At 46.4% G+C, this 24,388-nt stretch overlaps 1 protein-coding gene across 1 annotated transcript; it reads right to left on the bottom strand.

The window, feature by feature from the left end:
* Positions 1-1,096: 1,096 nt before the first annotated feature.
* Positions 1,097-23,923, bottom strand: Ctse (cathepsin E). Its single transcript, XM_032915527.1, has 10 exons — positions 23,669-23,923; positions 11,868-12,061; positions 11,192-11,348; positions 10,541-10,658; positions 9,529-9,647; positions 5,852-6,051; positions 5,630-5,752; positions 4,035-4,176; positions 3,838-3,936; positions 1,097-1,804 (listed from the first exon to the last, which is right to left on the bottom strand). Exons 2-10 carry the CDS (start codon positions 11,939-11,941, stop codon positions 1,640-1,642), a joined length of 1,197 nt encoding a protein of 398 aa, XP_032771418.1. The 5' UTR covers positions 11,942-12,061; positions 23,669-23,923; the 3' UTR covers positions 1,097-1,639.
* Positions 23,924-24,388: the final 465 nt, after the last annotated feature.

Below are 24,388 nucleotides of genomic sequence, written 5' to 3' on the forward strand. Positions count from 1 at the left end.
AATTCTATATTTTATAAGAACAAGAGTGTAGATTCTATCTTAAAAGAATCAAAGAGGAAAGGGAGGAAGAGGAAAGCAAGTGCTACCTGAGGAGTGAAGCTGGGCTCTAGCCCAGTTTCTCCATGGGAACCCCCAGGACAGACTGTGGGCAGCTCCCTCATCCCTCTCCACGCCTGGTAGTCTACCAAGTATTTTCATCTATAGTGAAAGGTATAGGCATGCCACAGAGAACTCTTTGGGACAATGGCTGAGGCTGCCTAGCAGGGTGGAAGTGTATGAGATGGGATGGAAAAATTCACAGGAAATAACTTAAAGGGTCATTGAAAACCGAGCATCAAAAGCGACTGTAGTGTCAGAGCAGAGGTTTACATCATCCCTTTCCATGGTACCTGCTCATTACTTCTGACGCCTGGTGAAGGAAGTGGGAGGGAAGCCCTCAGGTAGCCATCCTTTTGCATATGAGGTATATTTCAAATGGAACCGAAGGAGGATGAAGGCAGGTTATTCTTATGGGAAAAAAAAAACCCCTCCAGAACTGGGAAACCCTCACTATCAATAGGGGTTCAGTGTGACCACAGTGGCTGCTGACAGAGACTTTTATATTAGATGGTGAAGGCTGACAGTCTTAAACTCACCCATCCAGCTTAACATGACCCGGGGAGAGATACCCAGCAGTATCTGTCTCATAATGGGATACAACAGAAGTAACCAATGCCATCGAGATTCTCTAGTTCTCATGAATCAAGGCCCCCAGATCTAACCAGCGTTTCCTAGGAAGGATGGATGCTGACCTCCATGTCAAGTGGTACCTCCCAATTTCTACTCTCCACTCAAACTCTTTCTTGTTCTTTTTATGAGATCAAGTCTTGCCGTATGGTCCTGGTTAGCCTGGAGTTTGCTGTGAAGCCTTGAACCTACAGTGGTCCTTCTGCCTCAACTTCCTGAGCGCTGAGATTGCAGGCCTTGATTATGGGCTGAGATTATGGGTTGAACAAGTACCACCATGCCTCGTTCCAATTAGCAAGACTGTGAATATGAGGAATAACAAATTTCTGAATATGGGACATTCTATAGGAGAAATGAGACTTGAGAGACATTTCAAATCAATTCAGTTTATGATTTTTTTGTCCAGTTATGGATCTGGTTTGAATCCTGATACAGATAAACCAACTGTAAAAACAAGTACACATTTATGAGAGAGTGAGACATATTTAAATTCTGATTTTTAAGACTATTAGACATTAGATAGAATGGCATGGTACTTAGAATTTGCTTCCAAATCTAGAGGCATAAAACCAGAGGGATGGAAAATAGAGGGGCTGGGCCACACATGGATGGGTTGTGACGTGAGGCATAACTGCGTGGGTATTTATCATGCCATTATGCCTACTGTGTCTATGTTTAGAGATTTTCATAATAGGAAGTCAACAATAAGCAATGAAGACTATAGACAGAACTTTCATCATGGTGATGGTAGAGGTGGTGCGTGTGCATGTACAGCGACTGGGAGGCTGGGTGGGCTCTCATGCTTTGTTTGGTCTGATTACTCTGTTTGGAGTGGCTACATCCCATGGGAAATGACAGTTTTGATAGTTACAAAGGTTAAGTCAGACATCCACATGAAGGCATACAGCCCTCTTTAGGGGACCGCGGGGGCCAATCCCACTTGGTTATTTCCACGATCAAAGACTGAGTAAAACTTTCGGATGAAGACATCCCCCAGGATCCAGAGGGGTCCAGCCGGAGGTTGAATGTCAAGTCCTTGAAAGCCACTGCAGCAGAACTGCATTCCATCCACCAAGTCCTAGGGGCCAAAAGAAGCACTTAGTCGCAGACAGGGAATGATGGATTTGTCCCGGGGGCTTGACTGAATGGTGGCGCTGACTGCAACGGTCTTGGATGGTTGGTGAGTGCCACCGTTGTGGTTGGTGGCTCTTTCTCTCATTTCCTGTCCATATTCCAACTTGCTCAGTGCAGGGTGTGTTTGCTCCCTTCATTCTACCATTCTGAGAACTGTATTTTTTACAACCACACTCTACCATCAGTTTAGAACTGGAAACGTGGAAACAGAACCTTACTGCAGGAGGCTTGGCATTAACGGTGCGTTGGTTTAAACTCAATCTGGTTTAGTTTCAAGCAGAACTCAATTTGATATCTGCTCTGTCAATGGCTAGCTATTACCTCTTCCTTCTTCTGGGGAAGAAGCATTTGAGTGGGTTCTCTGAGACGCAAGGCAAGCACACATCCATTGTTCTATGAAGGGGCTCTAAACTCCCCCATTTTTTTGAGACATTATGTAACCTCCGTTGTCTAGAACTCTCTCCTGCCTCCGCTGTGCTGGGATTGTAGACATGCACCCTCACTCCTGTCTCCCCATTGTATCTCTCGGTTTAGCAAAGATTTGAGTTCTATGAAGCAGCTGTGGTCTTCCCAATAACCACCTGACACTCAAAGTTGCTGAGTGGGAAAAATCACAGCCTTGTGAGAGGGCTGGGATAAAATCCAAAGGTATCCAGCATCCTTTACGTGCTGAGATGCCCTGATTGAAATCTGGCAGGTGGGGAAGGTTACAAACGGAGCCTGTTATTGGATAGAAGTAGGAGAGTATAGGAACTAGACATCCCTCAGAATCCAGAGGAGGCCCAGCTGGAAGATGATAGCAAGTCGTGGAAAGTCACTGCCATATAAATGCATTCTATCTACTATGACTTAGTGATTTTAGTCCCAGGGTCCAAAGAAACCCTTAGTCTCATGGCAAGGGGACTGAGACTGGAGAGCAGGGCTCAGTTTCAACATGTGGTGTGTTCTCAGGATGGTGTCTACAGAGGCTGTTCCAAAGTATCTCAAGAGCTTATGTGGTTCACCATGAAGCTATGCCTTAGAGCAAATGCTTGTTTGTTTGGATGTCTGTTTGTATCTGGTGACTTTGGGAAGGATAAGGTGAAAGTCTCCCTCTTCCTTGGGATCTTGACACTGACACAGTTCCTGATGTTATGGGGGCTCTGCTTAAAGATCAACACATTAAAGTGTGATGTCAAAGGAGCACAACATCAAAACCTAGGCCCCAGGGGAGTGAAGTGACCCAAAGTTCCCAAAATGTCCAGACTTCTGTCTCTGCCTCAACTTGGGAATTATTGCAATAAAAGACAAGTTTCACCCTGAGGAGAAAAGTTAATTTGAATGGTGGCCCCTCCCCCAAGCAGCTCATTATCTTTTTAGAGTCCCTCTTTAAAAACGTCTATGTGTATGTGTGCAATGTGTATCTGTGCCCATGCAGGAGTGTGTCCCGCAGAGGTCAGAAGAGGACATTTGATTTCCTGGAGCTGGAGTTACATGTGGTTCGTGAGCCACACACGCGGCTCACAAACTCAACTGTGGTTCCCCTGGAAGAGCAGCCAAGCGCTCTTAACTGCTGAGCTCTCTCTCCAACTCCCCCAGCCCCACCCCCGCAGTCAGATCTGAATCATTTATTTAACTCTGAGGATCTTAGCATCCTCCTATGTGTAACAGGATAATAACATCTCCAGCTGCACACCGGTAATGGGGAGGATTAATGTGTTTGTTGATAAATTCCTCATGGCAGTATCAGAAATCCCCTCAAGTGTCTTGTACCCGAGTAGCTGCTGCTTCGTGGCAGAACTGGAAACGAAGTCCAGGAGTTTCTACCACAGGCAGCTTCATCTCTGTCAGAGAGAACGCCACGTTTGCATCCTCTGGATTAGCTGGGAGGGGGCTTGGAGGAGTGGTAGCCATCTCCATGTAGCTGACTTTGAAGGGGGAAGTGGCAGGTGCGTGGCGAGGGTACTGTGACTCACAGAATAATGAAACAGCCCTTACCGGCAGGATGTAGGCAGTTGGGCTGAGGGTGTATGAAACCCCGTTGATGAGGAAGGTGACGTTTGGCATCATGTTGAGAGTGGCACAATCCACCGCGTACTAAAACAGAGAAGGATCAACTCAGACCCAGCTCTCTCCCCAGACAAGGACAGGCTCTGCTGCTCCTCTGCCATCCCCCGCCCTAGATGGACACTCACTTCTCCATCCATGGCTGTGGCCCCAATGGCCTCTTGAAGCTGTTTGATCTTCTTGGGGGGGCCAGTGATGAGGGAGGTCCCTGTGTCCACTATAGCCTGGCAGCCCTCAGAGCAGAACATCACAGTGTCTCCCACCTGGATTCTGAGGACAAAGAACCCATGGTCCCACGGTTAGCACAATCCTTGGCCATTCTTGCTTCCTATGGGACCTTCATATTAGGACACCGTAATGCTATCCTCTTTGGAGTGGTAGCATATTTCAACTAGCATATCTGTTTGTTTGTTTGAGATAGGGTCTCTCTGCATACCCTTGGTGGTCCTGGAACTCACTATGTAGACTGGCCTTGAATTCAAAGAGATCCACCTGCCTTTATCTCCCAGGTGCTGGGATTAAAGGCGTGCACCACCAGGCCTAGCCAACTTGCTTCTTTTTAAGACAGTTTCATCCAGTCTAGACTAATCTCAAATCCATAACAATCCTCATGGGTGCTGGAATTAAAGGCATGAGCCATTATTCCTGACCTAACTTGCTTTTTGACTGAGATTTATGGTAGGAAAACATTTACTTCTTGACTAGACATAAGTACATACATGTGTGCGTGTGCGCACATGTGCATGTGTATGTATGTGTTCGTGCATGCATGTGTGCATGCATGTGTATGCATTCATGCATGCATGTGTGTGTGCGTTCATACATGCGTGCATGCATACATGTGTGTGTGTGTGCGCGCGCGCGTGCACGTGTGTGTATACACATTTACTCTGTTTTCATTCAGAAATGCAGATGTCTGCTGGGCATGGCCTAGGACACCTGTAACCTCCGCATGCAGGAGGCTGACAGGCTCCTGAGCATTCTAGGTCAGCTGGGGCTACATGGAAAGATCCTGCCTCATAAAACCAAGCAAACGAACCGAGATTCCTTAAAGCGATGTCATGAGCATAAATAGTAAATTTCCAGTCTGAAAAGCATCAAGGAGCCACTGAGAGCTGGAGCTGTTTCACTTTTTATCCAGAACATCTTAGGAACAGAAACTAGCTTGTTCTCCCTAAGCTCCCACCGTACCTAGCTCGGGGCTGACCATATATCTATCAGGTGCACAATTCTACTTCCCCATCTGCCCCACACCCTCGCATGCACGTCAAGGCTCAGTTTCAGAGCCAATTCCTCCACAAACTCGAGAGCAGTCTCCAGACAGAGAAATCTTGCTCTGTTTGGCTGGCCACACTGGTGGCTTTCAGAACACCGACCACATCCACTTTGTGTGGTGGATATTTGAGACCACACCTCATCTTCCACACAGGCTTTGAGTCCAAATCACCCGTGCCTTTTCTGTGTCACTCAGCCCTTGCCTTGTGCAATTACTTAAGGCTGTGTGAACACAGGGTAGCTGGTTGTGAGTAAGAGGGAGGCCGGCTAAATGTACACAGAAGGAAGTCTCTCCTTGTGTCCTCCCCGTGTGTTTCCCCATCTCCAGTCCAGATGTGAGGTTCCCAGCATCTGCAGCTCTAGTGTCCTGCAGCATCACCCAGTTAATCCAATTTGAGTTGTGACTGTTCTTCCATTCAACCGTAGCTACTACATCGACGATACTCACCCATCCAGGGCAATCTGCCAGTAGCCTTGCTTGGTGACTGGGATCCAGTTGAGGGTCCCAGAGAAATGAGAGGGGTCATAGCCTCCGAAAGTCAGCTCACTGCCTGAGCCACCTTGTGGGTCACTACACAGACAGAAAGGCAAGTTGTCAAGAAAGGGCCACTGGAAACACAGTGCACTCATTCACTGATCAGACCTCGGGGACTGACTTGACTGGCCTCACCTGCTCAAGTAGACAGAAAACATAGGCAGAGCCACAAGGTTCTGGGCCATCATGTTATCAAACACCGGGGTCACTCCTCCAACAGCCAATGAGGGGTATCCCAGGCCCAGAATCCCATCAAACTCCGCATTCACAAAGGTCTGACCAGGCTCCTTGACACTTTCTCCAAATTGCTGGCCTTCCACAGTCAGCCCTTCCACCTGGAGAGAGAATTGCACAAAGGTTAATCGAATGAGGGTCTCAGATTGCTGGGGGTCTCCATTCTGGAGGAAGCCAATTCTTCCTTTCTCAGTTTCTTTGGGAAATAGGCAACAGGTTTTGACTGTAATCCCACTCATGGAATTTCTTCATGTGACTTTAAAAATGGAAATATAATGTAACGCAGAAAGCACCAGTGTCTATTTTTAATAACAATCCACATTTCCATGTAACCCTCCTGAAATAAGACAGGACATTCCAAAGCCCCAGCAGTCCTTTCATATACCCTGCCGGTCTTTGTATCTCACCTCAAGAGTGACTCATCTCTCAAGCCACATTGGTTTTGTCTATGTCAGTGGTTCTCAACCTTCCTAATGCCAGGACCACCCTTTAATACAATTTCTCATGTTGTGGTGACCCCCAGCCATGACAGCATTTTCATTGCTACTTTGTAACTAATTTTGCTACTGTTATGAATTGTAATGTAAATACATATTATATATAGGTTATATTTTCATTGTTACAACTTGACCCAAAAGGGTTGCTACCCACAGGCTGAGAAACACTGCCTTATACTGTGGGTGGATAGCTGGTTTGTTTCTCATGTTTGATTATCAATAATGGTGCTTTGGTCCTTCCTCTGGTGAACACATGTATATATTTCCATAGAATCTACTGTAGCCCGAGCTTACTATGCAATGGAGGAAGTCTTAAACTTCTGATCCTCTTGCCTCTGCCTCCTGGGTGCTGGGATTATACATGTGTGTCACCTTGTCCAGTTTCTGTGGCTCTGGGAATCCAATGCTGGGCTTTGTGCATGTTAGGCAAATACTCTGCTCACTGTGCTGGTTGACGGATTGATGGAGACAGGTTTCACTGTCTCAATCTTGGATGTCCTAAAACTCTATGTTGACCAGACTGGCCTGACACTCACCAAGATCCTCCTGCCTCTGCCTCTTGAGTGCAGGGATTAAAGGCCTGTGCCTCTGTGTCTGGCAAATCCCAGTGCTTATAAGAGTCTTTTCACACTTTATTATTAAAGTTGTTCTAGTTTCATTAGATGAGTTATGAAGGAACTCTATCAATTCTCTGAAAGATGGGTCTAGGGTTTTCTGTGTGGGAAGGGTTTTTTTTTTTTTTTTTTTTTTTCCGGAGCTGGGGACCAAACCCAGGGCCTTGCGCTTGCTAGGCAAGCACTCTACCACTGAGCTAAATCCCCAACCCCGTTTTGTTTTGTTTTAATAGCAGACTCACCACTTAAAATAGATACTAGATTATTAATGGTTTCTATTTTATTTTATCAGTTTTGATATTCATCAGTTTAAAATGATTGCAAGCATATCAATATAAAGCAGTTTTTGGAATCTTGTTTTGAGGTTGACAAGGTCGTTGTGTTTCTTCTGGATTAGTCATGCCAGCGGGTTACCAATTTGGTCGCTCTTTGCAAACAGTTAATTTGTGCCATCGTTGATTTTGTTTATAGCGTGGATTTCCTATTATACTGATGTCCTGTCCTTCTCTACATTATTTCTTTCCCTCCCTTCCCTTTGGGTTTGGTTTGTGCCTGTTTATTAGTGGCTTGTCTCTTAGTGTTTGCCACTCAGAACAGTGGCTTTGATCCCTGGTTTTTCTGATATTTCCATTCCAGGCTGCATTAACTACATTAATCTGTGTACTTACATGTTATATATGTATTAGGTATTTGGCTTTTTACAGTTGCAGATGCCAGTTGGGAGTGCACTTAGGATGCGGTTTCTAGCCTAGGGTTGCAGCCTGATGTCTACAGATGAGGCAGCAGAGGGAAGATACGTGCCAGGTGGGAAAGATACCGACTGCAACCTGAGGAGATGGCCTGGCACCTCTCTGTCCTCTCACTGCCCAAGCCTGTATACTCAGCGAAGGCATGTGTTACAGCAGAAGGTGATCCTGCCACAGAGGCAGATGGACACCTGGCCCCAGAGCCAGAAGTCCCGAAAGAGAGGCCGTTGTAGCTGTAGTTGCTATGGGCTTGGCTGCTCCCTGCTCCACTCAAGGGAGCTAGCAGAGAGGCAACAAGCTGCATGCCATAGCCCACCTCCTGTGGATCTCAGCCCCTTCCCTGCTTTCCAGACTCACTACAAGTGTCAGTTTGAAATGCAGCCTTCCAAGTGGTTATTTATACTGTAACATATACATATAATATATTTACATATGCATGTTTAATTTCAACAGAAAGCTCTGTTTTATATAATTTTACATAAAAAGCATTTCTCTGATAAGAAGATGTTACTGAAGTTTTTTCTTTTTTAATTTCGAGACAGGATCTCACTGTGTAGCCCTCAGCTGGCCTGAAACTCTCTATGTAGGCCAGGCTGGCCTTGAACTCAGGGATTCATCTGCAGCTGTCTTTCAAGCCACCATATCTGGCTTTACTTAAATTTTAAAAAAGAATTGGTTTCAGTGGTTTATTTTTCTTGTATGGATATTGGTGTTTTGCCTGCATGTGTGTCTGGGTGAGAGTGTTGGGTCCCCTGGATTTGGAGTTACAGACATTTGTGAGCTGTCAGTGGGTACTGAGGACTGAACTGAGATCTTCTGGAGGAGCAGTCTGTGCTCTTAACCACGGAGCCGTCTATGTAGCCCACTTAAATGTATTTTAAGGAGACCTATTATGCTAAAGAGACTAATTAAGGCCATTAATATGTCCTCCTTGCTCTATATTATTTGATGACCAGCTCACTGGAGTACTCAGACCCCACACATTTCATAAGGACGCAGAAAGACTTGCACCAGGTTTAATGGGAGGAGGGGGACAGAGAGGAAAAGAGGTTTTCTGTTAGCGGCCCTTTTCCAGTTAGTAATGTATCCCATGTTCAAAGTTTGAAGGGATGCTGATGGAGACTGAGCTCTACTGGCCTTCCGAGCATGCTAGAAGTAAAATAACGCATATCCCGCTGGGCCAGTCTCTATTTCTCCCTATTCACTTGCATAAAGTATCCAGGCAGGACCAGGACTCCCCTGGATCTCTGATTCCTACAAATCAGGGACCTTCAGGACCTCTGGTCACAAGAAGTTCAAGGAGCTTGCCTAGACCTTGGGGTATTGACACCTGGCCTCTTCCCTGTGTTGGATTCCTGCCTCCTGCCTTCCCACTTCACTAATGGAGCCCCAGCCTGTCTCCTGGCTTGCACTTCTTTTTTGCTTTCAAAATGGCAGCCTGCTCTTATCCCCTCAGTGCCCAGGGTTTGCTGATCCAGCCCTAACACCTGGCGTTATGCCCTGACCGACCCTTGTTTCATGAAGGAAGTCCCACACTGCTCTCTAGGGTTCAGCATAGACTGGCCACTGTGCCATCTCAGGTAGGATTTATCCTTTGCCCTAGAAATAGCCTTGTCTACCTCTTCCCAAGGCAAAGCTGAAATGGTGCCCCTGAGGCCTCTGGTTCACATCCTGCTACCCCTGTGCTTAGTTCTGGGGCAAGATGTGGGCACTGTACTCACAGAGACTTGGTCAGCTCCAATGATTCCTGTCAGGCTCCCAGTACCATACTGGATGGAGAAGTGATTCCCTACCTCCATGTAGGTGCTGGACTGTGATGGGTGGAACACCGGGTGTGCCCCTGGAAAGAAAGAATGCTGCTCCAGTCTTCCACCTCTGTCCCAGAGAGATGGAGTGACTCCCCTTGGCTCCCCAACGAGGTGGAAGACCGGACTTCCTGGAGAGGTATATCATGGCCTTTTACTCCTGAGCTGCTGTGTTCCCTAGCCACAGGTGTGTCCCAACCAGGGACCAAATATTTGTCCCTGGGCAAACTTGGTTATTCATGGTGACTTCATAGACACAAGATAAGCACCGTCCACCAGGCGCCAGCGGCAGCCTCAGCCATCAGTGTGGGCCGGGGCCACACTGAGTTTCAATTACTACTCTAGAAAATCACTCCTACTCCTCGCCTGACCTTAACAATGTCTAGTGTCAGACTTTCAAAGAGCTTCTGTCCTTGAGATGTGTCCCACACAGAACAAGCTTTCTCTGTTTAGGGCTTCTGTTTCTAACCTCTATGTAGCCCCTACATTATCTCTGGCCGAATGGACACACCCACGCCACTGTGTCCCCCAGCCACACCTCCAAGGGAGCCAGCCAGTGCATCAGGGCCTCTCTGAAGCAGGTGCACAGTTTTCCTTAGAATTCAATCTACCTATCTGTTCAGGTACAGACCCAAGGAACTTTCCCCCATGTTCCTTTGGGTGCTCCAAAGGAAGTGAGTCACCAAGTCAAAGACTTCTCTTCCTAATGGCTAATTTTCTCTCCATCAGTTCTGATGAGCACAAAGGTTGTTATCTTGATTGGTAGTTGCCGTTCATGTCTGTCCCTGGCCCAGGGACACCAAACAGAGATAGGAAGGGGGAGCCGGTACGGCAGGGAGGACAAGTGGAGGGAACCTGAGTCTCTCCGCGACACAAGGAACGATCTTAGCCTCCATGAAGTGGCTCTCGCCATTGCCAGCCCACTTACTGCATGCTGGGCTGGTGCAGTACACAGAAGGGACCCAGAGGTTGGATGAGCCCGTGTCAAAGATGACGGTGAAGTTCTGCGATGGGGAGCCGATGGAGATGGTGCCAAAGTATTCCATCTGTAGGGAGGGGAGATAAAGAGTGTGGGCGGAACGGAGGAGAAGGGCACTAGAACATGGAGTACCGCAGGCTCCAATCTACAGAGCCTAGAAGAGGCAAGGCTGGGGACAAAGGAAGGAAGGAACAGAGCAAGGACCACCAGGAAGGAAACAAGATAGCCTGGGAAACTTGGTTCCATTCTTCTCTTGTTATCCTGATTCTCATAATGCCACCTGGGACCTGGGGATGTGACAAATCAAGCATGCCTTTGCCCATTCGTAAAATGCCCAGCTGGGCACACAGTAAGGGCCTTTGCTTTTGGAACACATGTTACGCTTATCTCTTTCCTCTTGAAGAAAGTCCTGCACACTGGGTCATGTTGAAGCCTGATTTACAGAGTAGACATAGACTGGGGGATTGTCTATCTGAACCCTCCACGCAAAGAAATCCATACCCGATCATGATGTCACCAATGCAGCACTGGTCCCCGCTGAAGGCCCTAGCCTTCCTCCCTACACCCAGGGTCCCCAGGCTTCAACCCAAGAAATCTTACATCCAGGTAGTTGATGAGGGGCTCATTGATACCCTTATCCACATTACAGGACTCGCTGAATTCAATCATGTCCAAGTTATGAGACCTCCAGAAGTCTGAGAGCTGGCCTTGGGCCCGTAGTTTCTTCCGGAGGGACTGATGTCTTCTGAGGGGCACCCTGGAGAAAAATCAGGATATAAAGGGGCATCTCTGCTCCCCCTGCCTCTGTACCTGTGCGTTAGTTCAGAGCCTGACTACAGCAAGGCCCAGGAGGGGACTTTCGAGACCAGGTGTGGCCTGAAGTTGCAAATGGCTCTGTCCTGCAGACTCAGAATTTGAGTAGGAAAGGCTCTCCCTCCTGGGCACTGGTCCTTTGAGATTTTCTAGGGAATGAGAGGTAGGACACAGTCTGTAGTTTGATCTGACCTCATATAGGGCTGAATTAAAAGGATGGAAGGACCGTGTTGATTACAGTGCTCAGGCTCCGTCAGGAATGTATTTAAAAGCTTGGAGTTAAAAGCCCCAGCTATGGAAACACACCTTTGAACAACAGAGGCCTGGGGAATCTTCTCTAGGGATTCCCATGAAATCCCAGTTTCTTCCTTTCGTTTCCTCATTAGCTTTCCTCCCCCGGGCAGCCCTGAGCTGGGGTTCGGGGATGCCTCATTTGAACTCAGTGCTGGAGACAGGGCCTTACCTGTGCAGCACCCCTTGGGTCTGTGCCAGGTCCAGAAGCAGCAGCAGCAGCAGCAGCACGAGGAGAGGTTTCATTGTGGTTCGAATGGCAACTTCTCTCTCACTCTGCTTCGATCTCCCTTCCACCTTTCTTTCTTCTTGTGCACAGGGCAGGAGCACCAGCTCTTCCTGGTGCCCAGACCTGCCCTGCCCAGTCTGAGGACCCAATGATAAGGTCTGGAGTCAATAGCCATGCCCAGAGTAAACACTATGTGTAATAGGACGTCCCTTGTCTGCCCCTGTGTCCCTTTCTTGTGCTTGGGGAGCTAAGGGCAAACGTGTGTGTGTGTGTGTGTGTGTGTGTGTGTGTGTGTGTGTGTGTGTGCATGTGTGTGTACTCTCTGAAAATGAGGGGTATTGCAGTTACTGGCTCTCCCTAGGTCTTCGGATATGCAACATTGGTTTTAAGAAACCCCAAGTTTATTGTCTAAGGGAGCAAAAGTCCCACCCTGTTGAACCACCTCTATGAAGGTTCGAGTTGAAGATTCCAGAAGGGCAGAAGCAAAATGACATATGTTTAGCAGGATTATAGCTCAAAGCCTTAGCCAGGCTTTTGTCCCCACATTGCTTATCCTCCCTTCATTCCTCCAGAGGCTCCCAAAGCAAATTTGTCCTACTCAGAGCAAGTCAGTGCTCCCCAAAGGTCCTGAAATGGGACAGTCTGGCTACTGATTGGTGGGGCAAGCTTTCTTGATTCCAGACGTATTGAGTCTGGCTCTGGGGTTCGTACAGAAGGGAGTGAAGAAGGGGTTGGGGATTTGGCTCAGTGGTAGAGCCGCTTGCCTAGGAAGCGCAAGGTCCTGGGTTAGGTCCCCAGCCCCGGAAAAAAAAAAAAAAAAAAAAAAAAAAAAAAAAAAAAAAGAAGGGAGTGAAGAGGCATAAAGGAGGACCAGGTCTGGAGCGAGCCTGTGCTGGTATAGCAGGGTCACCAGAACAACGTGCCACAAGTCAGTGGCTTAAGCACTATTTATTTTCTCATGATCCTGGAGATTGGGAAGTCAAGTTTTCTTACCATCAACCCCATCCTGTGGGTGTCCCTTCCTCAACACTCCTGACTTAAGAGAGGTAGGGGGTGACAGAGGGAAAAGTTTAACTAGACTCCAGTCAACGGCCTCTGAGCTGGGTCTGAAAGGCCAGTACCCCCAGGGAGCGCTGCTTATAAAATAATGAGGTGCCTGGGTTCCGGTTACCTCTGCCCATGCCAGCTAGTGTTATGGTAAACTGCCAGCACCTTGCATTTTTATCTCTGATGCCTAGGAGAAGGCAAAATTCAGTCTGAAGCCAGGCCAAACCCTTCGTGAGATCCAAAATACTGTAGAGACACCCAAAAGCGGAGGAAAACACAAAGCCAGCTTTCCCTTGTCCTCAAAGTCACCATACCTCTCTAGCGTTTACGTTTCCTGGGAGCCCATCCTCTGACTGCCCACAGGGTGAGGGGTCTGCCTGCTCCCGAAGAGCAGCATGCTGCAGCGGGGCTGGGAGTTCCGGTCACTCGTCCAGAACCAAGCTCTGTCGTGATTGCCCACAGTTGCCTGATCAGACATCTCAGCAACAACGTCTGGGTTTTTAGGAAGGTTAAGTGCACAAAACAAGGAGTGTGGACGTACTGAAATCACTTTAACACATCCCAGGGGCACTGTCACTGAGGAAACCTTGTGCTGGAAGATTTCTTCTAGGTCCTCAAGACCAACCCACTTGCACAGCGGATGGGAACACGATCGGAGAGAGATTAAGTGATCACCAATAGCACAGGTCATTAGGGCTGAGTTAGGGTGACCCAGGTCCCTTAATTGCTAGTCCAGGACTCTTTCGGCATACATCACCGAGCTATTGATGCCAGCATACCTGAGCCTTCTCTTTCTCTATCTCGGACCTCTCCCCATCTGTTTATCAAATGTATAGGTTAGGTTGAATCATGTTTAAATGAGTTCTGGGGGGCTGGAGAGATGGCTCAGCGGTTAAGAGCACCGACTGCTCTTCCAGAGGTCCTGAGTTCAATTCCCAGCAACTACATGGTGGCTCACAACCATCTGTAATGGGATCCGATGCCCTCTTCTGGTGTGTCTGAAGACAGCTACAGTGTACTTGTTTATGATAAATAAATAAATCTTTTAAATGAGTTCTGGGTAACTATGAGTTACTTGACCCTGAGGAAGTTTGCCTGTCTGCTAATAGGGTCTGCTGAGTTTGGGAAAGTCTGAGAAAGATTGAGAGCAGAACTGTGGGGACTTTCGTCAGAACTGATCGGCTCTGTCCTTTCTAGAAACAGGAACAGCCCCTCACCTGGCTCAGTGGATCCTCCCAGTCTGAAATGGAAAACTACTGTGGACCATTGTTATGGAGAGTGTGAGCCCTGGACCTATGGGTGGTTACGTGTGTGTGACCTCTGGGAAAATCAGAGAGAACATTAGACGTTGGCATGGGGCAGAGGACACTATGTAGGCAGCCATCCGGTCTCTCAGCATGGGCAAAGGAACCCGAGAAGAGGGTTCTCCAGGAAAGGCTCGCTGCATGCAGAGGTTTGACAGTTCCCAGAACGTGGGGAAGTTGTTGGTGGTGACAATACCTAATTAGCTTCTCGTTTTTAAGGTTTCAGATGGCAGAGGACAAAGTAATGACGGGACAGCTGCGCAGTGCTACGTGGGAGTCAGCTGGTCTAAGGATAAAGGCAGACTCTGGTGTGGGATGCCAGCCAGCTCCTGATCCCAGGGAGCTATACCAGGAGATTCTGTCTGTCTCTGGCAATGGCATCAACTCAAAATGACCCTGACAAGGAGTTTAGAAAATGTCTCAACCTCTTTCTGCTCAGAGCCGAGGGATAAAGGAAAGTCCACTGTGTCACAAGTGGCAAGGCAGAGGGAGACTGGCCAAGGATCCACTTGGTTTTGCCTTAACTGGCTGCCTGGCCATAAAGTCATTTCTCTCAGAACCTCATGTCCTCATGTCTAAACTGAAGAGGTTGCATTGAATGACGAGAACGAGAAACAGTGGGGAGGGCATAGCTGTGCCTCAGATGCTATGTTAAAGGACTAAAGCATTTCTTCAGGCCTCATGCCAGTCCTTCGAGGACATTTAAAGCCATTTCACATATGAGGAGGCGAGGACACAGGGTGGTTCCTATGCAGGGCTGTAACTCAGACCCAAACCTAGGTCTGCCCAACTTTAAAGCTGATGCTCCTAACTGTGGCACTGTACCAAAGGAGTCATAGTAGGGATTCTCAACCTGTGCGTCTAGCAAGACCCCTTTAGGAGCCATTTACTAGGGATCCTGCATATCAATATTTATATTACAATCCATAGCACATTATGATTCCTAACAGTAGAAAATTACAATTACAAAGCAACAATAAAAAGAATTTTGTGGTCAGAGGTCACCGCAACATGAGGAACTTTTAAGGAGTCACAGCATTAGGGAAGTTGAGAACCACTGTTCTAGGGGGTCTTACGTTCTAGAACCTCCTTCTGAAAGAGGGAGATAGGGAAGCTAAAGAAAGAGGGGGAGATTCATCTCTGCCAGGACAGACGATTTGTAGGCTTGGAAGAATAAAAGGTGTATAGGAGCCTGGTGTGAACAAATGTTCGAATTTATATTTTTTTTAAAAAATAGTGCTGTTCTTTGAGATGTGGTTTCACCATTACCCAAGGTACTCACTGTGTACCTCTTTGTTATATGTCTTTAAAAGCTATTTTCTGCCTTGCCTTCGATCAGCCACTCAGGAAGATTCACTACGTATCTCTTGTAGGTGCAAAAATGACACCTGCACACCTCTGACTGAATTACGAAAAAATAAAATGTCTGTTCCTTCATCTGTTTAATGCAGAAACAGAGAACTTGGCACTCGACACGCCTTTGTTTTCTTTCTTTTTTCTTTCAAGACTCCCATTTTCATGCAACTGGAAATTAGAAGACTCTGGCCTCCCCAGAACTCAGTCAGTTTGAGTTATTTCTACAACCGCCACCAATTGTATTCCGGGAAATCGGTTTTTACACCAGAAATTGAGCGGCGTCGCCAGCAGAGGGCGCAGGCACCGTGGAGGTTTCCTGCCCAGATGCTGCCTCCACTCTCCAGCACGCACATGCGTGCCCTGCTTCTTGCATAGTGACTTACGCGCTTGAATGCAGACAAAGCAGGGTTTGAGTCCTACCAAATGGTTCGTGATACCGTCGATATATATATTTTTTTTTGAGTTTCAGATTCTTCAGCTATAAAAGAGGAAGCGTGTGCAGGACATGGTGGGGCACAGCATGGGACAAGCAGAGACTCGAGGCTCTGTGCAGAGGAGGCTAGTCTGGTCTACAGAGCAAGTTCCAGGCCAGCCAGAGTTACATAGCGAGACCCTGTCTCAAACAGGGAGGGAGGGCCATCTATAGGAGGAAATCACATCCAAAAGAGCTATTAAAATGATGTCTGTTCCAAGATGCCGAGACATGCATCTGATTAGATTCAACAAACTCCCTTGTGGAAAAGCCTCCACGTCTTAGCAGATGTGCACAATGCTCGAAGGCTTTATGTAATGGAAGCTGTCAATCAAAATTATCTATGGCACACTCCTTAGTAACCGGACTCCTCCTCCTTCACCCCATAAACGAAGGCTCTAACAGTAACCTGGAGTACTCACTTGCTCACCTAGATAGCTCACTGGTATTTTCTTTAAAACTCATCCATCCATTCATTCATTCATTCATTCATTCATCCGTGTGTGTGTGTGTGTGTGTGCGTGTGTGTGTGTGTGTGTGTGTGTGTGTGTGTGTGTGTGTGTGCATATATGCCTTAGCATGCTTGTAGAGGTCTGACAACTTGAGGGAGTTTCTCCTTTCATTATCTGGGTACCAATAATCAAACACAAGTCATCGATCAGACTTGGCAGCACTTCCCTTTAAGTGCTGAGCCACCTTGCCAGCCCCTGTAATTCCAGGACTTGAGGGTGGGTATCCTTGATAGGACATCTGGGCTACCAGGTGTGCCTGTGCGATGCTAAGATCAATATATTTCCAAGGCATTGTTTCCACATGAAGAAACTGAGGTTCAGAAAACTCCAATAGCCACACCACTGTTAGAGGTAGAGGGCCCAAACACAAACACATGGCTCCATTTTTCTTTTTTTTTTTTTTTTTTTTTTTTTTTTTTTTTTTTTTTTTTTGAGTCTGCACTGCCCTCCCCTTTGGTACACCCTGCTGTGCCTGCATCTGGAATGGGAAGGAGATCCTCAAAGTGTCTCAGACTTTGAGATAGTGCAGGAAGCAGCCAGTTGGGGTCTGAGAGCACTGGCTCACCTTCTAGACCTGCATCGTCCCTAGCTTACTAAGACTGAGACAATTGACTTCCCACCTCTAAAAGACCAAGAAAACCTTTACAATGCTGGGCGGGCAGTCACATTTGGTTATCTTGGGAGCTTGGTCCCTAATTCTTTACCACTAGAATTAGAGGAAGTTTTTCCTCAATAAGAATTTGTTAAACTGTAGCAAAAACAATGTGGTAGGGCCTGTGAGGGAGCTAAGAAGGTGAAAGTTATTGCTGCCTGGCCTGAGGACCCGAGTTCAGTTCCCAGGTCCCAGGAGGGAACTGATTCCCTCAAATTACCCTCTGACTTCCACATAAGCACTGCGGCATGGGTGTGTACTGCACACCCCCCCCACATACACATGCACGCACGCACACAATACATACATGTTATAAACAGCAACAACCTGGTGTTGCAAGCTGATAGTCCCTACTTGAGGGGCCGAGACAGGAATATAGAAAGATCAGTGAGCTAATTAGACCATGTATCCAAATGAAAAGTGGGAAAGGGGGTTAGGCCTACAGCTCAGTGGTTGAGTGCTTACCAAGCATGCCCAAGGTCCTAGGTTCAATCCTCAGCACCCAGAAAGAAAACCAGAAACCCAAGCCTGAAAACTGCTGTTTCTTCATGTCCCCAGTTTTCTAGAATGTACTTGGCACTACGTTCTAGACAGCATGGTCTGTGTTACATGGTGGGCAGAAAACCTCAAGCTCATTTTCAAGGATTAGGGGATATTTCTGATAGCTGTTCACCCGAGAGGTGGCTTCCAGATGGATTCTTGCTGGGGTGATCTGTTTTTTTGACAACTTGACAAGTCGAACTACTCGAGAGCCCAGATATCTGCTGGGAAGCCTGGCACAGGGTCTGCTTACTGAACCTGCCAGGGAGCTGCTTCATTAAAGAGGCAACCATGTTGGGTGGTCCTCGGGGCCCTCTTCATGGCTCTGATAGCCTGTTCCCTCTTCAGAGTGCACCAAGTCCAGTGGGGGATTTCTAGGGCGCAGCTGACTCAAAGATGAGCCCTTACCATTACTCCTGACTGCCAGCCATATTCATATTTAAGTATCTGCTGGTGGCTATAAGAAGGCCCATACAGATACATTTTCCAAATGCATTACAATTTCTTGTTCCAGCTCTCTGGAGGGTAAATTTAAATACTCCAAAGTCATTATTTCTTCTCAATGAGTTTTATTTCAAATAAAGATGATTTTGCTCAATTAGGCCAAGCTACAGATTCAGTCACCACTAATCTTTTGGGTTTGAAGGTTTCTTCTTGTTGTTGTTTGTTTGTTTGTTTGTTTGTTTAATGTATCTGGTCTACATGTGAGTTCTGGGACAGCCAGGGCTATGTTGAGAACCCATGTTTCAAAAATCAGTAAATGAACAAACAAAAATAAATTAAATAACGAACATTAAAGCGGGCCAGGGAACACATCTTTTCTGTTTCTTCCTTTGACCTTTGACCTTCTGAGGTGGGGTGGGAAAAGGGACAGAATCACTGTTTACAGAGCTCTGAAAACCTGTCTCTTTTTTTTTTTTTCCGGAACTGGGGTCCGAACCCAGGACCTTGCGCTTGCTAGGCAAATGCTCTACCACTGAGCTAAATCCCCAACCCCTGAAAACTGGTCTCTTAGTGTTTCTATTAGTAGCCGGTGCCTTCCTGCTGTTGCTGCTTCTCCAAAGGTGGTCTAGAGCCTTGACTAGCACTCTACAGCTGAAAATAAGAGGGAATTGTTTTATGAGGACAAAGCAGCTGAGAGCTCAGAAGACACAGGCTCAGTCCTCAGCACCTACATCGGCCAACTGCCTGTAACTCCAGTCCCAGGGGATCAGTACCCCCTTCTGACCTTCACAGGCACCGGGCACACATGTGGAGCACATACATACACATATATATATATATGCATACATATATGTAACTCTCTCTCTAAAATAAATAAATCTCAATTTAAAAAAATATAACCTCAAAGGTAACAGTTTGGGTCAATATAACAAAATCAAAGGTGTTTCAATTTTGCTCGTGCTTATTTTGGGTAGCTTCCAACTTCCCAGACACCGTGAGCCATAGGAACACATTCCTGGGTAAATAAGGACAAAAATGTCTGTAATCTGGATGTCAAGACAGTCCCGGGAACACCACCCTTTTTGGAAATTGCCAAGAGAAGTTTATGTGAATCTCCATCTCAAACTAGAGTCTTTCAAAGCAGGGTGCATACAGTAAGCACTTAATAAATGCTGGTGTGCCAAGTCGGCCTTTGCTGACTTGTACTTCCCCAGGGGCTTCTTGGTGGCTCCCGAAGCTGCCAGCTGCCTTCCTGACAGCACGGGAGAAAGGTCCCGCCCCCTCCCACTGTCCTGTAGTCAGAAGAATGAACACATATAGAGGTCCTCTCCTACAGGCAACGCGGCGCCTGACTGAGACCCTCGAGGAGCAGGATGACAAGGATGCCCTGGCTGTCGTATCTGCGATGAAGACAGTGGGAGCTCAAAGTGTAGGTCAGGGAGTAGACCGTTGCAGGAGCAGGCTCACAGTTTCCCTGCCATGGGAAGTGCAGGAGACTTGGGTGGGCAGTGGAGCATAGAACCTGGCCCAGCCTTCTCTAGGTGATCCACTGGTCTCTTCATAAGAGTTGACACCAGTAGAAAATGATAAAGGAAAATGGAGAAGGTAGGTCAGAGGAGCACTGGGAGGATTTAGGATTTCAAAGGGAGCTTTTAGTGGCAGATCGACTCCTGAGGAGCCACCAAAGATGTCTCCCCGTGATCTGGAAAAAACAGTGCATTTTAATTTAGATTTCAAAGGGAGGGAAAGGCAAGAGATGGTCTGAGGAGCCTCATTGTATCAGAGTAGATTTTTTTTCTTTTTCTGGATGAAAGTGGGATTGTATAAATAGAATTCTGGGAAAGTAGAGATGGTCTAACCCGTGCTCATCACGTATCAGAGTAGATTTTTTTTTTGTTTTGCAAAGCCACTTTAGCAATCTACAAGACAGCAGACGTTACTAGAAAAGGTCAGAGCTGTAAGATAAGTGAATTTTGTAGCCACAAAGGGGAGGTGTTCTCAGGGCGGAAAGGAATTTAATGGCTGTATTTTATTGTCAGAAGAATCCTTTACGAGGCACAGCTTCAGCTCTCTGAGAGTTCTCAGCTCAAACCGGTGGCCCTGTCCTCCTCAGTTTGTGTCTGTTCCAGAGCAGATCCCCGTCATCCTTAGCCTCTGAGAGGCCCAGCAACCCTGGGGGCGTGGCAGGAACTTCCTCTATGGCTTCCTGCCTTCTTACTCTTCCTGTTTCTCTTCTGTTTCTCTTTTAGTTCAAGATATATTCATTACAGAGATTCCCTGCCCCTCCACCCCCGCCAAAAAAGATGTTCTGGGTGAGATGGTGGGTGCTTATAACCCTAGCGCTCTGGACGCTATCGCGGGAGAACAGGAAGCTCGGGGTTAGCCTGAGTTCCCTAGTGGGGCTCTGTCTTACTCAAAGCAAAAGTACAATAGAAAAATAAAGAAGACCGTGCAAATCACCACCCACAGCCAGTCATTCCTTTTTATCCCCTCCCCCCTCCACGTCGCCACACGGAAGGTGTCTCTGTGGGAGGAGAGAAGGAACACTTGGGGACACGCCCGAATGAAGGCTCAGTGGCGCACATTTGCATCCTGCCTCGTGATGGTGCAGCGAGAACATAGTAAATGCGGGTCGGTTCCAGGAGAAGCATAGACGAGACGCTCAAACTCCGAAATCACAGAAAATGTCTATCTCTGGATATAGCCATTTGTTGTGAGCCAACTTTAGCCATCAAATCATTGCCACGGGAAAGGAAAATGTCCCAAGGCAGTTTCGATGTTTGCTTTTTCCAACATCTTATTTCTATGGAAACCCCTGCTGTCAACACAGATAGGCAGCTTTTGGATTTCAGATGTCAGACGTGCATTTCCCACTGCTGACTGATACTACCCCGGTCAGTACATGCTGGCAGCAACAATAGCGGTAGAGCCGTACCCAGCATGCTGTTCTGCAGGCAGCTGAGGCACTGTGTGGGACAATTAGATTCAAGAAGTGACAACAGTCCTTAGTTCTGTGTGGGTGCATGCGCACATGAGTGCGCCCGTGCATGTATATGTGTGCACATGCTGGTATGTTTGTGCGTACAGACTGGAGGTTGGCATTGGTTTTCTTTCTCCACAGCCTCCCCTTCATTCACTCATTTAATTACTTATTTGGGTGTGTGTGGTGTTTGTGCACCTCCGTGCAAGCACACGTTTGAAGACTATGTGTCCTGCTCCTTTGCTCTCCACCAGATTCCATTGAGAAACAATCTCTTATTGACGTTCTCAACCGAACTTAACTCATTTTGAGACAGGGCCTCTGCAAGTTGCTCAAATGGACTCTCAACTCATTCTATAACCTGGGTCTGCCTTGGACTTCACATCCTCCTACCTCAGGTTCCTTCACGGCTGGAACTACAGGCTTTTGCCAGCAAGCCTGGCTCCAGACTTTCTGAGATACTCTTCGGGTCGACAGATATTGTCTTGTCCACCAAGAGATTTATGTCTGTGTGTATAACGGCAGCGTGCCAATTTTCCTTATCGTGTAGAATGTGGTTATTAGGGAATAGGTATTTCAAAGTCACATCTGACATTTGAAACCGTCGATGTTTTATTTTATTTTCTTCTTGTTTACTGGGGGAAAAAGAGATGCTAAATTCTCTTTATCTTTGCATTCTTTCTAGTTCTCAGCTGATTAATTTTACATTGTTGTTGTCGAGGAGACGGCAAGAGTGTAGGATTCTTTGAAGACTCATAATATAAGAAACAGTTTCTATGTGACTTGTTACCATACTGTCTGGAAAAATTATTTGCTTATTCTATTTCCCAAGACCTTTAACCTGTATTATTCATAGAGCAAAAACTTCTTCCTTGAGGGAACTTCTCACCAAGGGCACGCACATGACGGGTATTTCCACAGAGTGACTGAGGACAATCTAGCTTTTGTTGAAAGTCTCAGTGACTGTCGAGAATGAAACCCAGAGGTGAATTCACTTTCTGCTCCTGTTTCTAGGACACACCCACGTCAGCAGTTTCCAGATGCCATATTTACTTTGCACAGTCTTTCTCAGTCCCTTTATTTAATCAATAATTCAAGTAGTTTTACTTCACATTTTTCTCCAGACAGATTTTTCATTTTCTATTTTGAGTTTAACATTTTTTCCTTTTAAATGCCTTGAAAGAAACAACATGTTAACCTAATGTATATAGTATATAAAATATATAAATATAATGTAAAATATAATATATTATTTACCACACAATTAATATAAATATATTATATGTAAAGAAATAGAACACATTATATTATATACAAATTATATAATATATGTGCATATAATATATAATACATGTATATAATTATAATAGTTTATATTATAATTTATTTATTTTTAATTTAAAAAATGATTTTGTTTTTATGTGCATTGGTGTCTTGCCTGCATGTGTGTCTGTGTACTATGCATGTGCCTGGTATTCAGGGAGGCTACCAGAGGGTCTGGGGTCCCCTGGAGCTTGAGATACAGGTAATTTGAGCTGCCATGTGGATGGTGGGAATTAAACTCAGGTTCTCTACAAGAGCGGCCAATGTTTACCATAGAACCATCCCTCCAGTGCCCTCTGGAGTTTATAATAGAAATGGGTAATAAGCTATGAAATTTTTGCCAGTATGTTTTTTTTTTTTTTTTTTTTTTTTTTTTTTTTTTTTTAGATAGTGCCTCACTGTGTGTTCTGATTAGCCTGGAACTCACTATGTAGACCAGGCTGGTCTTGAACTCACAGAGATCCATCTGCCTCTGCCTCCCAAGTGCTGGACTCAAAGCTGTGTAACTCCACACCTGGACCAGCAGCTATTTTTGTCCTGAAGAAATTTCCTTTAGCAATGCGTTATTAACCGCTGTGACACAGTTAACAGTTCACACACAGTGCACTCTAACTTAGAAATAACATGCAGATGTGGACCACACGACCACTAGTGACAGGGAGACGTGACATAATAAAATCACACACAGTTAAACCGGGAACTGGAAGGCGCCGCTCGGACAACACGACTTCTATTACAAAACCTCAAATTCCATCAGTGCACAAATAATAGTAGGGGATTTTAAAAACCATTTAAATGAAGAGTGGAGGGCATGGTGGTCTAGGCCTGCAATCCCAGAACTAGGTGACAGACCTGAAGGGAGTTCAAGGCTAGCTTGACCTACACAGTGAGACCGTGTTTCAGAAATGCAACAAACTTCGAAATCTGATGCAAAGCCCCTCTGCTGTAGCAAACTCACTCTGCTTCAATTGCAAAACAAGCGAATGGCAGCCTTCTTAGAAAACGTCCGTTTTTACCTGTCAGAAAATTATCACAACACACGGAGTTTTTGTTAACTAAACCATCGAATTGTCAATTACCAGAAAAGTTTGTAGTAAGATTGTAAACCGCTTACCTTTGAAGCTACCAGATAAACCAAAATGTCAAGAATTTCGTTCTCCTGCAGTAAGTGGATGGTCAGGCTCAGAGACCGAGCTCTGTGTGGAAACCCGTTTTGTTGTTTGCTAACTATGGCCTTAAGCAACTCTTATCTCTTGGCCACCTCAGCTGCAAATGGAGATAGCCACGCCTGATCCTTCTAACCGCTTCTGGAGTCACACAGGGCATCTGCAGTTCTGAGGAACAAACGACCTGTGTGGTGGCCATACAGGTTTTTGGCACTTACAGGAAGTGTGCCTGCTCTCTGATACAAACAGGAAACAGACTTTAAAGTCAACTAAAGGAAACTAGGTTTGGTGGTACATGTCTCCAGTTCCCCCATGCGAGAGGTGGATGCAGACATATCAGGAATTTGGGGCCAGCCTCAGCTACATACTGACTTGAGGCTAGCCTTGGGTACGTGAGACCTTGTCTCCATAAACAATAAATAATCAAATAAAGGATGGGCAGAGTCAGTAGAGGACATTATTTACATAAATACAAGATTGTTTTATTTTTTGAGTCAGCTGTGACCAGGTGCCAGTTTCACATGGTCACCATGGACTTATACAAGGATGTCAGCCTGGCTGTTTGCAAATGAGCTACCATGTGAACTGAACATGTCAAAGCCATGTTTAAGGCAGCTTCAGTCAATAAATGGGCTCCGTGATAAACCTCAAGAAACACAGATGTATTT

This window comes from Rattus rattus, chromosome 10 (genome assembly GCF_011064425.1).
Source record: "Rattus rattus isolate New Zealand chromosome 10, Rrattus_CSIRO_v1, whole genome shotgun sequence".
In the NCBI taxonomy this organism is placed as follows: Eukaryota; Metazoa; Chordata; class Mammalia; order Rodentia; family Muridae; genus Rattus; species Rattus rattus.

Coding starts and splice junctions, on each gene's coding strand:
- Ctse (XM_032915527.1), bottom strand. CDS start 11,941: ATGAAACCTCTCCTCGTGCTGCTGCTGCTGCTGCTGCTTCTGGACCTG. Junction 5,753..5,851: donor TTTTCTGTCTACTTGAGCAG/GTGAGGCCAGTC, acceptor CTGTCTGTGTAG/TGACCCACAAGGTGGCTCAG. Junction 4,177..5,629: donor TGGCAGATTGCCCTGGATGG/GTGAGTATCGTC, acceptor CTTTGTCCTCAG/AATCCAGGTGGGAGACACTG.